Below are 14,067 nucleotides of genomic sequence, written 5' to 3'. Positions count from 1 at the left end.
CGGCAAGCAACGGAGGTGTCTGTGGTCCATATTATTTATATTCAATTCTGAAATCTGTTTAATTCAGAAGTAAAGTAGAGATATAACACCTAATATGATGTAAAGGGCACAACGTCAAACTCAAGTATGATATAATTAAATTAGAAAAAAAAAAATTGGAGCCCTCATTCCTAGTTCCAGTTCTAGTCTTGAATCCTTAATTCCATTCTGGGTCTTAAAGAGAATAAAATATGTTGTCTATGAACATGCTCACACGTCCATCTATAAAAACGCCAATTACTTTTCAATTTGTCTGTGAGCATTGTGTCTGCCCGAAACTGTTTTGGTTCTCACTAGAAATTGGATATTTATGAGTTTATGAATAAATGTACAGATGGGTAGAACCTATACATTAGGGTAGCCTACAGGTTTGGCGAAGTTTAGGACAGGGAGGCATATTCTGCAGTGCTAACAAGGCTAGGACTCGAAGTGTAAAACGAACACTGCGTCCCAGCGAGTGACCCTATCCTTGCCTACAGTCGTGCAGTGCAAGGACATCTGTGATTATTGAGACAATAAGAATTCAATTTATTATTTATGATTGAGATGTCCAATTCACAGCCATTCTACTTGGCAAGCAAGCGTGCAAAAGGACACCCCTTCATATTTTGTGAATTGTTGAGAAGTTGTTTGGGTGACAAGTTAAAAGTTTGTTTAGGCAGGTTTTTATTTTCTTGCACCTTACTTTAAGTATTTCCATATCACCACTATTACGGAATCTATCTATGCTTCAATATCCTGATTCATCAAGTTGAGGAGGCACTAGCCTATACAATTTCATACCAAGGCCAACAGCGAGGTAATTTCAGCTTCTTCAAATTTTGCAAAAGAGAGCATTTAGGGAACCTTTATGGCAGAAGATCATAGCACAGATTATAGGACAACAGAAAAAAACTTAAAAACCCATCAAACCAAAGGGTGAATAAGACAGTATTTCACCTACACGCATCCAGCAGTGGCACAGCGCCGCTTCTGGAATACTAGCGCCACTGCAATCAGGCATGAAAACCATACCTATATATAGTAATAACAAATTATGTTGGGCGTCCCAAAAGCTATTTGTTGTATTGAAAAACTGTAATATCATAGTTGCCCACTACTGCACCGCCCTGAAGAGTTGCATTGTCTTTATTATTGTCATTGGAGAAATATTGTGTAAAAATACTGACCATAAAGAAAGACAGATGATAATGTATGTGGCACTAGTCCATGAATGGCTTACGACTAAATGTAGGAAGCATTAAGGGATGCAGTTACCCAACAAGCGCCATATTATAAGCTGGCCTACATATTTGGTTGTGTAGAACAGAAGCAACCGAACAATGAAAACCTGATGGTCAGAGGACAAATTGCAGACAGAAAACAATATTTCTGCTAACATTAATGCAAAAGAATGATTGCATTAATGGACGGATATCAGCACTGTGCACATGCACATCGGCACTGTGTTGACGACTGCACGCACATATCAGTACCTTGCACACTGTCAAACACATCAACATAGCGCACCGAACAAACAGTTCTGCACCGTAGATGGGAAAAATCTCAGGGGAAACATTGAAAATCCATGAATATCACCACATGTTAATCATTAACATCACAAACATATAAAATCTCTGGGACATTAACATTCATTGATCCTTCATCTCTTCGTCTCTCAATAAAAAAAGAAATCTTGGAACAGCATTGTATTGTATTGCTTTTGAAACAAAGGCCTACTCTGAGATTGCTTACAACTCCTTAAAATGACCGGTCTACAGTGTCTAGACTCTGCATGCAAGTCAGATTACAAAACTGTTCTCTGATTATTGACAGAACATAGCATTAATATGGTCAATCTCGTACCATATAACAAGTTATTCTTAAACAGAATCACTATATTCAGACACTGACAATTTTCAGTTGTCAAAGTACACAGGACATATGCAACAGATTTTTTCTTTTATTAATTGGTCAGTCTTTAATGCCTCCTAAAGAATACACCAGGCAGGTTATAAGACGATGGCTTTGTATTTTTTTAGATGCTACTCAAAAAAGCATGCTACATGCAATGTGTTGACAGAAATGCTAATTGTGTTCTGGCACTATTTTACAGGCTGGAGATGGAATCTGACTGGTTTAAGGAAGTTCAATAGGTGCAAAATTATAATCTTGACCTTGTTCAGGAGTTGAATTATTTGATTGATTTAAATATATATTATATACAATAAGTCCATACTTAATACGGTACAAATTGTGCCCCTATATACTGCAAAAATAGAAACAGAGTTCCACCACTTTTAATTAATTACTTTTGTCTTTAATCCTATGATGCTCATGCCGGATGTATAGTTTATTGTTAACTCTTTTTTTGGGGGGGGAGCTAACAATTATAATGAATAAAAAAAAAAAAAACTTTATTTTAAGTGAAGAACTTCATGGAATGTGAGCAATATTGGTCTATGTACAAATTGTATTCTCATATGCAATAACTTGGCTCAGATTTGAGGTCTAGTCAATATGCACCTACATTTCTTCTTGTTATTTAGAAAAAGCAAAACTAAAACTATTGCTATTTCACAGGCTGGAATGATGAATGCATTAACTTGAAAAACAAAACACTGGCTTCAGCCGGTGAAAACCACCATGCTCCCTGCTGTCCTACCCTTGGACCCCTCTACTCTCTAACCCTCATTACTCCAGCTGTCCCAGAAGCGCCTGCAGCGCCTGCGGTGAGAGCCACAGCATTTCCACCAGGTTGTACTGGCAGTAGCCCATCCAGAAGCCAAACAGCACGTCCGTCACGTTGTGCCTGCCCAGCAGAACACGGCTCAGTCCTACAGTGCCGGCCCACAGCAGGACAAGCACCCGCAGCGGTGCCGCCAGCACCAAGTGGGCCAGGAGAAAGCGGCCACACATGGCGGCACGCGTGGCGTGGCCGGAGGGGAAGGAGTAGCGGTCCACGGAGAAAGTGGCGAACATGTCCATGCGGTTGTGGACAGGCCGGCGCCGGCGTACCGAAGCCTTGACGATGCCCACCAGGACCAGGTCCAGTAGCAGGGCTGTGAAGGGAGAGCGAGAGAAGAACAATGTCAGTATAACCTATAACCGGGAAATGGCAGTAAAGCACAAAATGGTAGACATTGTTGTATATGGTGACAAGGTCAAGGGCACCTGTTTAGATAAATAAAGAAGCATTCACTTACATATAGCAGGTCATACTGGACCACAGAATAAGCTAATCTTATTGGGACTCTTCTTGGAGCCTGAATTCTACGTCTCTAAAATAGTCATAACACATCTTCTTTAACTTAATCAGGTAAAACTGGAGACTGAATGCAGAATCCATTACCCCTTTCCTTCCAGATCTTGGCTTTCACTTTACTATTTCTATTTATGGATGTAATGATTTATTCAATACAAGGAAAAACCTTGACGTACCAAAATGACCTGCTTTTTGAGACGAAGGATTATAATGGATTTAAAAAGGCCATCAATCTGTACGTTTAAACGAATGTGAGAGAACCTACTTTGCGTTTTTATTATTATGATCAACACATTTCTTCACAAATTGTCCTTTGACCTCTGAGAACGTTAGACCATCAAAGGTATATAATAGGTAACTAATTTCTGGCAATGAAAGGCACTGGCTTGATAGTGATATAACTTGACCAAGTAGTTCACATCTCTAAACAGAACTCACAGGCAGTAGGCCTACAAATGTAGATGGATATTGCATAATGTGATGTTATAAACTAAGATACAATTTGAATGTATAGGCCAGGCACATATATAAATGTATTACATATTAGTATGTATCGATGTATGAGAGAATGTAAGGCTCCACCGAATTCCTACATTATACAATACAACCAAGTTGGTTGGTCCCACTGTGGCACAAAAAATGACTGACGACGATTTTAAGTCGTTGATAGTTGACAGATTATATCTATATTTGATTCTTAAATTGGTCTTGGTTAGGAAAAGCTTGGTCAACATCTCTATCGCTCATGGAAGATGTGGAGAATACACAGCATTTCCTGAGAATGGACTCATTGGCTGCACTAATGGCTATTCCTTAAATTTCATTCAACATTTTCGACACTGACGGTCATTCACAACAAGCACAGATTGCAGCTACGTGAAGTGTGCCGCATGTAAAATTCCCAAAGATCTTGTAAAAGAAATGTTTAATATTTGGAATCGTAGGCAAGGCCAAAAGTATAAGAACAAAAAACGGGTTACCCATGAAAAGGTTTAACATGACTTCTTGTCCTGCAGTACTGTCACTCTTATAGATGCAGTAGGCTGTCCCAACCAGCCAAGGGATCCCATGGCCGGAGATCTCTATCAATTTCATCAACGGTCGAATACTACCCCATGAGGAATCTTCACAGGCGCAAACCCCAAGGCATTTGGAAAGCCACAGGTCTATGGCAAGAAGAGAGCTAAGCGCTATTCCTAGGATAGACGGGTTGAGCCGCATACAGTCCTCTTCTGGCATCCCCTGGCCGCTGGTTGAACCGGTGGAAGAACCGGAGCCGCGGCGCCGTGTGGGGCTCTCCGAGGCTCTTAACCGGGCAGTAGTAGTGTCGGAGCCCTGCCTCTGGATAAGGTGCGGTGGCGGTGTTCGGTTCAGCGACATGAACTCGAAACGGCCGTTGGAGTTGCCAAGCACAGGACTACCACCGCTCCGTAAAGGGTTTTTCGCTTTTGGAGAAGGCATTTGTATCTCTTGGAAAATACACCGTTTTCTCTATTCCAAATGCACCACGCTTTTCGGTATTCTGCGGTGACTTGAGCGCAGGATGTCGATTTATTTATTTATTTCAATTCATTGCTTCACATTTGACTATTCCTGTCACGTCCCGAACGACTTCCTCAAGCCGCCATTGTTGTTGTTCCTACCGCAATGGTAGATGGGAAATACTGTATTTTCAGAGGCAGGCTATGCACCTTCCGCTACAGTTCCCTCGAGTAGCCAATATATTTGCTCAGGTTTTGTAGAATAGGTACCTTGCTAGTCAGAATGATGTCCATAGTGTAATTTCAATTCGAAAAATAAATATCGAATTTTATCGAATTACGTAGCAGGGAAAATCACGCCTTCTTCCGGGTTCACACAACCACTCATACTTTGTGGCCGTTCATATGGTGCGGTTGAACTTCACGAGCGAACCAATACTACTCTCGCCATTCATTGTCCAATTTTGCCTACCGGTGAGACAGGACCATGCCCGGGGTTTTGCTTGGAGATGTGTTCCCTAACTTCGAAGCCGAAACCACCATCGGTAGGATTAAGTTCCACGACTTCCTAGGAGACTCGTAAGTTCGTTGGTCTACTCTAGTAACTCGCTTAATTGACTGTATCATTTTGCATGACGAGGCCCATCTGTGTTGCATAACCGGCCTACATCAGCTAACGTTATGAATAACAAGAGCTTTTAATATACGTTTTAGGGATTTCAGATAAAGACAACTACGGAGAACTTTACAAGTGTTCTGTACCTGGTTATTATTATAAACAAATGATGCAGGTAAACACATTTTTAACAACATATGGATTATGGAAACTTTTTATAATATATGAGGACGGAATACAGAATGGGTGCTATTCAACAAAATGGTAACACACAGCACTCACCCAACTTACTCCGCCTAACAATTATTGAAGTTACTGAATCAGTCCATTGGTGGGGAAAGTTGGTTTAAGTTTAGTGATGATCGTTGATTAACCTGACATTCTAAACCACTGGTTCTCAAATGGGGCTACGGGTGGTGCCCCTAGGGGTACTTTGGAATATAGCAGGTGGTACTCAGATAATGTAAAGCTTACTATAACTATAAATTCTGAAAGCTGGAGAATAGAAAATCGAGTGGTACAAGTGGTTCAAGTGGTTGAAACGTCTCCCTTTTTAATGTTCATGTTAACACTGACAAATAAAACGCACATAGATTATTTAATTTTGTGGCGGTGAAGGGGGGTACTCACTTGAAAAAACATCTTAGAGGGGGTACACTAGTGGAAAAGTTTGAAAAACACTATTCTAAACGATAATGCTTTATTTTGAAGGTGGGGGATCCTGTTCTCCCACCCAAGGGACTTCACTCCCGTGTGTACCACTGAGCTTGCATGTGCGGCCGGCATCACCGGTGAGTTCAAGAAACGGGGAGTCAAGATGATTGCGCTGTCCATCGACAGTGTGGAGGACCACACCAACTGGAGCAAGGTTTGAGTCATGCACTTACTCTGTGGTTTTCAATTCCTGCTTTTGGTAACTGCTCCCAAGGAAATGAGTACCCCCAGGTAATACAATGAGGCCGATGCTAAATAATGAATACCCCTTTCAGTAAAGTTGAGGAAGAGAAAGACCAGTATTTCAGGTTTAATGAGGAGTGTCAACGTGAGGGAGTGTATGAAATTGATAAGGTGTGTGTGTGTGTGTGTGTGTGTGTGTGTGTGTGTGTGTGTGTGTGTGTGTGTGTGTGTGTGTGTGTGTGTGTGTGTGTGTGTGTGTGTGTGTGTGTGTGTGTGTGTGTGTGTGTGTTATGCATGCAAGTGAATGAGTGTTGAAGGTTAATGATATGGCAGGCACATCATTTTAGCCCATGTCAATCAATAACACATTATGTCTACGGCACGAATAGGCCGAATACAATACCCCTACATTTAATTATGTTATTTGTCATGTCATCCTTTCAACCATTTTTACCATAGTAAACTATAAATATATGTTTTATTGTCAAAACATCGCTTCATTACTTGTGACCCTGCAAATTTAAGTCAACCCCCCTCTCAGAGACGTACACGTATCATTACCGCCAAACAAACAAAATGTATATCTTAAAGAACGACGCTGATCTTATGTTAACAGAGTTTAGCAGTGCTTCAGGATACAGAAGAATGGCCACGAACACAAACATACATGCACGCACGCACACACACAGTAACAATACAACTGTACACCGTTATGTTATCAAATTGAACATATAGTCACGTACCGCATTAAAAATAAACACAACTGAAGGGTTCAGCTGCTTTTTCTATTTCTTCTTAGACGGCTTAATTACTACAAAAAATGTCACCGTTATCACGGTACATTTTATCGAGATTGAAATAAATATTGATTTTTTTGTCCACCCCTAAACTCAACTCAATCCAATTGAGGAATCCCCCTTTTGAAGGGATGGGGAAAGGCTCATGTATCTCCTTAAGGTGACAGTATCCCTGTTGTTCTGTTGGATAGGATGTGATGGCCTTCAACGGTGAAACTGGCACCCCATTGCCTTTCCCCATCATCGCCGATGACAAGAGATCGCTCTCAGTCCAGCTGGGCATGTTGGACCCGGATGAGATCGACAAGGATGGGATGCCTCTCACTGCCCGCTGTGTAAGAGTCTTCCTTAGCCGCCCATCCTCATTTTCTAAAGGTCGATGCCGTTACGGCATGACACACCATTTCAATACCCTATAGTGACTCCACATGTGGCCTTGTCCGCTCAGATGCATGCTAAGTTCTCATGGCTAATTAACATCCCACCGTGTGGTAACATATCTATAGATAGACAATCGTCTATGTCTATCCATAAATATAGATAGACATAGACAATCTTTGATGTCTAATCCCTGAGCAGTGGGGATATCTTCTACTTAACCCAACTCACTATGTCCCCCCCAGGTGTTTGTGATCGGACCGGACAAGAAGCTCAAGTTGTCCATTCTCTACCCGGCAACAACTGGAAGGAACTTTGATGAGCTGCTGAGGGTCATAGACTCCCTGCAGCTCACCGCTCAGAAGAAGGTGGCCACCCCTGTCAACTGGAAGGTATAGATACGCCAAGATCCACAGATAGAGTAACATTTATATTAGAAGTAAACTTTTAATCATAGGGAATTTAACTAGTTAATAGTATGAACACTTCAATAGAACAAAAAAAATGAGGTTATAAATGGTTTGTATAATTTTGTCCTGACGAAAGCTGCTTTCATTTTTTAAATTGTAATTATTGTTATGCAAATCAAACCTCTCTTCTACTTTTTGTTTTCAGCCTGGTGATAAAGTAATGGTCATCCCCTCTCTTTCCGAGGCAGAGGCCACCGCCCTTTTTCCTAATGGGGTGACATGCAAGGAACTGCCTTCTGGGAAGAAATACCTGCGCTTCACCCAGCCCTGATCAGCCAATTAGACTACCCAAACACCAATTACACTAATCCAACTCACCATGGAGTTCACTACTCTCATCATGTTACAGATATCCCAAGATTTGTATGCGAGCACTTAGAATAAACCGCCAAATCAACTGAACTCTAGAGTTTTCAAACATGTAACGTTATACTCTACATGCATGTTATTGAATGACAACAATAAAGACTTATTTCTTTCAGAGCACACTTCTGCGTACTGATTGAAACTGTGGGCATATGTATATGCCGTTAGAATTAATATAAACATCCCAATTTGAAGGGAGTTAAATTAGGGAGGGGGGGGCTGGGTGAAATAATGCATTTTACAGTTTTTCTCAGTCACTTTGGTACATTTCTCGAATCATCAACATTTGCAAAACAGTAAATGCATGTCTCGAAACAATTCGTACAAATAGCAAAACACCATGGATTACCTGCAAAAGCAAGTCTCTTGCTAAAAATCCTTAGTTCATCTCTCAAAAGTAAATATCTTTGTCAATGAACATTGACCATCAGAATGTCAAGTCATTGTGTACGGATAAGACAGTCAAATTAGTCATGTTGTCAATATAAAAGTACTCTGGAGGGATGTTCTGATGTAAACTAAGGCTAAAGCTTTCAAGAAAATTATTGTCAATTGTAGGCTACACCTTAGTGTATGTGGGAGATTGATTGCAAGAGACTGGAAAAGATTCACATTTACACTTTGACTGTTTGACTGTCGACTCTACATGCATTGCTGTAGGAATTACAGGGCAGTCTTCCTACACTACCTGACGTCTGTTGGGCAACAAATTCCCATTCTCACACAGCCTCACTCCTCTTCCTCCTCATCTTCTCTCTGGCTGTTGACCTTGTCCTTCCATTGTAAGACATTGTAACATTGTGTTGTGCTCCAGCTATGTATATACTTGCCAGTTGATGGTTCATGAGATACACCATTGAGCTATTTCAGTAAACTGGTTGATAGTTTGTTGATCTAAAACTTTACACATTTCCCTTCTTTAGAGAAAGGCAAGATTCACCTGGTAGCAACTTACAGGGCAGATTTAGAAAATAAAAGTCATATGTAAATGTATAGAAATATGCTTGACATATTATGACAACTTGTTCAACCATTTTGCATGTAAAGACTCATGCAATGAACTAATGCCTACATGTTGTTGGGGTGACACTATTCAATAGAGACCCATTACAATACATTTGTATCAACCTGACATGATAATGTAGGAAAGAGCAGAGAATTGTAAATAATCCTTAGCATGAATGTACCAAAGCATTTGCAACTTGTTCAAAGAAATTAGAAACTGCCTTTTTGATGTGCACAAGTGACACAATATATGTGAAGATTGAACAGTTAGTTTTGAGAATTTCAATTCTGATCTGAGAAATGCACCAAAGCGACTGTAATTGTTCCTAATTGTTCAAGCTGAACCATTTAGAGATGTTTAAATTATGCACTTTTAAAATGGGGTGAATAGTAATTTCCACATGGTGACTCGACTACAATGTTTTTCCTAATAGCCTTTTTGCCTATGTGCTATACAGTAACAGTAACAAGACAAAATGTTTTCAATTAAAAACAAATGTAAGCAGCTTTCCCAATGCTCAATATTTTAGTGTTCCCCTTTGACCAGTAGATGTCCTCCTCGTTCTCTTCAAGCCCAACAACTCTCAAAAAATAAAAAAATATTGTACTATAGGCCTATACCACAAACAGGGGGCGGCACATACACTGTAATGGTCCTACAACTCATGTTTTCAAAGCATAACATAGGCCTACGATATCTTTAGTAATTTTATCGTTTCAGTTGAAATTAATGCAAATCACGTTGATCTATTTATTAAGCATTTAGGTACTGAAAAACGTTTAGCTGCTACTTTATTCTACATAGCATCAGGTGTTCCCATTGGTCTCCCTGCCTCGGAAGTAACATAGGCTATGCTTGAACGGCCCTACTTACATTGACCTTGGGTGTCTTGAAAGGCGCCTCTAAATTAAATGTATTATTATTATTATAGGCCCATCAATGCCGACGTACATTCTAAAATAAACTGCTTCAGTACTCAACGTTTTGGGGGAAAACATTTACTGTTTCTACAAAGCTGTGAGAGAATCACATGAATTACTTAAAGTAGTCTGAAGGTAAAAACAATCATGCCCATGACACACACGCACACACACACACACACACATGCTGGACAGGAATGCACTCTGAAGATAGCCAAAGAAAACAGATGGGATTTCCTACAAGTGTGGGGAAGAGCATAGTCTAAGCGAGGCCAGATTAAATATATTTTCAGACCCTCCCAACTAAATTCTGTTGTCTCCACCTACTGTCCACCACCACAAAGGGAGGGTTTCTTAATATATGTGTGTGTTTGTGGAGGAAAGAGGGCGTTCATCCCTTCACTAAATCCTCCAGACCATACACAAAGCAGGTCCCTGATGTTTTGTCTCCCAATGTAATCTAGTAGTTCACCGTTTTGTTTTGGTCTGTGTTGATGTGTTACTGGGAATCAGCCTGCGGTGATCCTCCTTTATAAAGACAATGCAGTGCCACACACTGACTCATAGTGGGATCTCACTAGGATCTCTTCAATTCACTATCACTGTGATAATCAGGTCCAACGCAAAACCCCTCCTTCTTTCTATCTAAAGATCTAGTACCCATCTGCATTGAATGCTTGACTTCTCAGTGTCACCCAAAGTGACTCCCAGAGAGACGCGCCACGGCGATCAAATACATTGCTCAAATTCCAGACTACAATGCCCAGTGTCAGAGAATGCATGGCTCTCTGGTTGTTAGACGCTGGCTTAAAGGCCCACTACTGCCCTCCCACACCAGCCCCTCCCCCAACCCCCTATTCCAATCCCATGCCAGCTCCGACCCCCCCCCCAATCCCCACCCATTTCCAACACACTCTAGCTGGGAGTAACCGAACACCAGCATTGGCCACAACTATCAGGGGAAAACACAAACACTGTACCAGCTGCTGGTACACCACCGCGTTCTCCCTTTCTCCCTCTGTTCCTCTCTACATCCCTCCCTCTCACCCCCTGCTTCTTTCAGTTTTTTACTGATGCACATAACCTATGTATGTACATACAGGTAAATGGCTTGAACATGCAGACACACAGCATCACAGTTTAATACACATGCATATTTATCCATCCAAAATCAAACTCTGGCTTTAAAGCTCCATAATCCCGACGGCCCAGCCCTTTCTGCTGACAACCATGGACGGATATTCCCCAACGAGATCCATTGGCTGTGATTGTCTAGCTTGGTGACTGTTATTTGTACTGTTCAGGTCAATCACAAATGCAAGATTAAAAACTTAGGAGTAGGAATACAAGAAGGAGTTTCCATTTTAGCCTCTAGAGGAAAAAGCTTTTCTTATCATGTATTCAAAAGCTTTTGACTATGGCTTTGATATGGATTTATTGTCAAGAGTTTCCTGAAAAGTGCAAATGTAGACAAATTTGGAATCCAATTTTCTCTCCCTCTGGCTCAGTTTTATTCTGTGCACATTAAGTCATTATCACATGTATTTGCTAAGTAGAAGAATAGTATATACATCCAATGTTCTGAATATGAACCCCACATGAAGCCTTCATAAGGTTAAGCCATAGACAAAATAAATAACTCCCTTTCATATCAAAGAGAATAGAACATGATTTCCTGATACAAACAAACACATACTCACAGACACAAACTCACACACATACACACTCTCAAACACACACACACACACACACACACACACAGAAACGCATGCACAAAAAGAATCCTAACACACATACATTTACTGCAATCCTGATGCTTTCCAGAAACACTCCCTCCCTCCCTCCCACACATTGCCTGGCACCACCTCACCCTCCATTACACCCTCTCGTTCTTACACACACACACACACACACACACACACACACACACACACACACACACACACACACACACACACACACACACACACACACACACACACACACACACACACACACACACACAGTTCTGATCCCTCTTATCAAATCCAAACACCACTTTGCCCTCCCTCTATCATTCCTACAAGTGAAATATTACAGAATGTGTCTCTGTGAATATCTTTGGAAGTACTATTTCAGTGTTTCTTTTTTTTTTAATCACGGCCAGGGGAGGTCATGTAAAGAAGAGGGATTGTTCTGTGAAACTGCAGTTGTTTCAAAAGGTCAGTGTCTCAATAGTTATACTTGTGTGTTGCGTGCTCATATTTTGTGTCTTGGATCCATATAGATGTGTTGTCCTGCTAACTCTCCATTGTATATGAGCACGCTTTTGTGTAGCATGCTCATATTTTGTGTCTTGGATCCATGTAGATGTATGTTGTCCTGCTAACTCTCCATTGTATTGTTGAACCTGAAAAAATATGTGAAATCAGTTCAAGACAGTGAGCAATGAGTAGGAAACGTAAAATAAGAAGCAATCTTTGAGAAAGACAAAATATGAAACCAGTAGATACTTGCCCTTGGACTCTTTTTACTCCCATCAGTGTATGGGTCATTAAGTGTGTTAACACACGCACACACACACACACACACACACACACACACACACACACACACACACACACACACACACACACACACACACACACGCACACACGCTCACAGGGACATAAAAGTACACATCTCTACCGGGAGAGAGGAGTCATAACAATAAAAGTGATGAAAGCATATGATCCAAGTGGCTAGATGGATGCCATTGTTTTGATGGCGCCCCATAAATACACCTTCTCGACAGGCCATCAGCCAGTCCCCCTCCCGCCGCTCTCTGGACACACAAGTGACCGCGGGTGAGAGCTCGTTAGCGCTCCGGAGGCGCGGTGATGAATGTGGAGGTAAAAGTGCAATCACTCTCCATGCGTATCTTTTATCTCTCCCTATCAATATGGCTCACTTTTCTCTGCCTGTTTTGCCCGGTCTCCTGGCCCCACCCCCTCCCTCCGGTGGCTCTATTAGAGACACATTGATCACCTACTAGGTGGCACATCACCTGAGTAATGGCCCAAGGGTGTCTGGAGTGTAAAACTACCCAACGCAGCATCGGCAAGGGCTTTTTCTCCATGCATGGTGACAAGGCAAATGGCTTTCCACATAATAAAGTGAGCCTGTTGTGTGTGTGTGTGTGTGTGTGTGTGTGGTTGTGTAGGGGCCATCATAACAGAGTGGACCCTGTGCCATTAACAGGAAACATCCAACAAAGTGACACTTAAAGAGCATCCGCCATGCCCAACGTATAGTGTGTTGTAGTCTTCTATAATATTTCAACTGTGTGTGTGTGTGTGTGTGTGTGTGTGTGTGTGTGTGTGTGTGTGTGTGTGTGTGTGTGTGTGTGTGTTGTGGTATCCCGGTGCTCGGTTGAGCCGGAATCCACGTACAGAACTCGCTTGGCTTTGGGGTTTTGGCCATTTCAGGCATTTATTTAACAATCAACTTAACAATCAAATCAAGAAGGAGATGCGGTCTCTCGGGCCTCCGTGGGCCTCTAGGCTCTCTCACTGCCACGAGCCCTTCCTTCCTGCTCCCGTGCCCGTCCTGTGCTGTGCTGGTCCTCCTCTTAAAATGGCTCCTCCGCTTTCGGCCAGGTGTCCCCCAATCACCCTGATTGGGGTGCCGAAAGGGCTGCTCTCTCTCGCCGGCTGGTGGGTGGGGGTGGTACACCCCGTCCTCTACGGTACCCCGGGCCCGTCCAGGCCGAGGACCACGTGGCGGGATGCCACAGTGTGTGTGTGTGTGTGTGTTAAAATATTAAACACTTGAAGTAAGTAAGGGTATTCTTATTACAACTTTTCCACATTTCTGGAGCTTATTAAACAGATCA

At 41.8% G+C, this 14,067-nt stretch overlaps 2 protein-coding genes across 2 annotated transcripts; one reads left to right on the top strand and one right to left on the bottom strand.

Annotated features, from left to right (window-relative positions):
- Nucleotides 1-688: 688 nt before the first annotated feature.
- plpp6 (phospholipid phosphatase 6) lies at nucleotides 689-4,920 on the bottom strand. The gene is made up of 2 exons (XM_060066369.1): nucleotides 4,264-4,920; nucleotides 689-3,080 (listed from the first exon to the last, which is right to left on the bottom strand). The coding sequence occupies exons 1-2, from the start codon at nucleotides 4,742-4,744 to the stop codon at nucleotides 2,713-2,715; spliced, it is 849 nt and encodes a 282-aa protein (XP_059922352.1). The 5' UTR covers nucleotides 4,745-4,920; the 3' UTR covers nucleotides 689-2,712.
- A 177-nt stretch (nucleotides 4,921-5,097) lies between these two features.
- Nucleotides 5,098-8,410, top strand: prdx6 (peroxiredoxin 6). Its single transcript, XM_060066370.1, has 5 exons — nucleotides 5,098-5,343; nucleotides 6,092-6,248; nucleotides 7,266-7,409; nucleotides 7,698-7,844; nucleotides 8,068-8,410. The coding sequence occupies exons 1-5, from the start codon at nucleotides 5,252-5,254 to the stop codon at nucleotides 8,191-8,193; spliced, it is 666 nt and encodes a 221-aa protein (XP_059922353.1). The 5' UTR covers nucleotides 5,098-5,251; the 3' UTR covers nucleotides 8,194-8,410.
- The last annotated feature ends 5,657 nt before the right edge of the window (nucleotides 8,411-14,067 follow it).

This window comes from Gadus macrocephalus, chromosome 12 (assembly GCF_031168955.1).
Source record: "Gadus macrocephalus chromosome 12, ASM3116895v1".
Taxonomy (NCBI): domain Eukaryota; kingdom Metazoa; phylum Chordata; class Actinopteri; order Gadiformes; family Gadidae; genus Gadus; species Gadus macrocephalus.
Note: the sequence above shows the minus strand (reverse complement) of the source record. Positions and strands in the feature narration are given on the sequence as shown.

What these genes read in the sequence shown, in the direction of transcription:
- plpp6 (XM_060066369.1), bottom strand. Translation starts at nt 4,744, where the DNA reads ATGCCTTCTCCAAAAGCGAAAAACCCTTTACGGAGCGGTGGTAGTCCT. An exon ending in CATGTTAAACCTTTTCATGG is followed by an intron (nt 3,081 to 4,263) that starts GTAACCCGTTTT and finishes CTCCCTTCACAG; the next exon opens with CCCTGCTACTGGACCTGGTC.
- prdx6 (XM_060066370.1), top strand. Translation starts at nt 5,252, where the DNA reads ATGCCCGGGGTTTTGCTTGGAGATGTGTTCCCTAACTTCGAAGCCGAA. An exon ending in ACCACACCAACTGGAGCAAG is followed by an intron (nt 6,249 to 7,265) that starts GTTTGAGTCATG and finishes TCTGTTGGATAG; the next exon opens with GATGTGATGGCCTTCAACGG. An exon ending in TGCCTCTCACTGCCCGCTGT is followed by an intron (nt 7,410 to 7,697) that starts GTAAGAGTCTTC and finishes TGTCCCCCCCAG; the next exon opens with GTGTTTGTGATCGGACCGGA.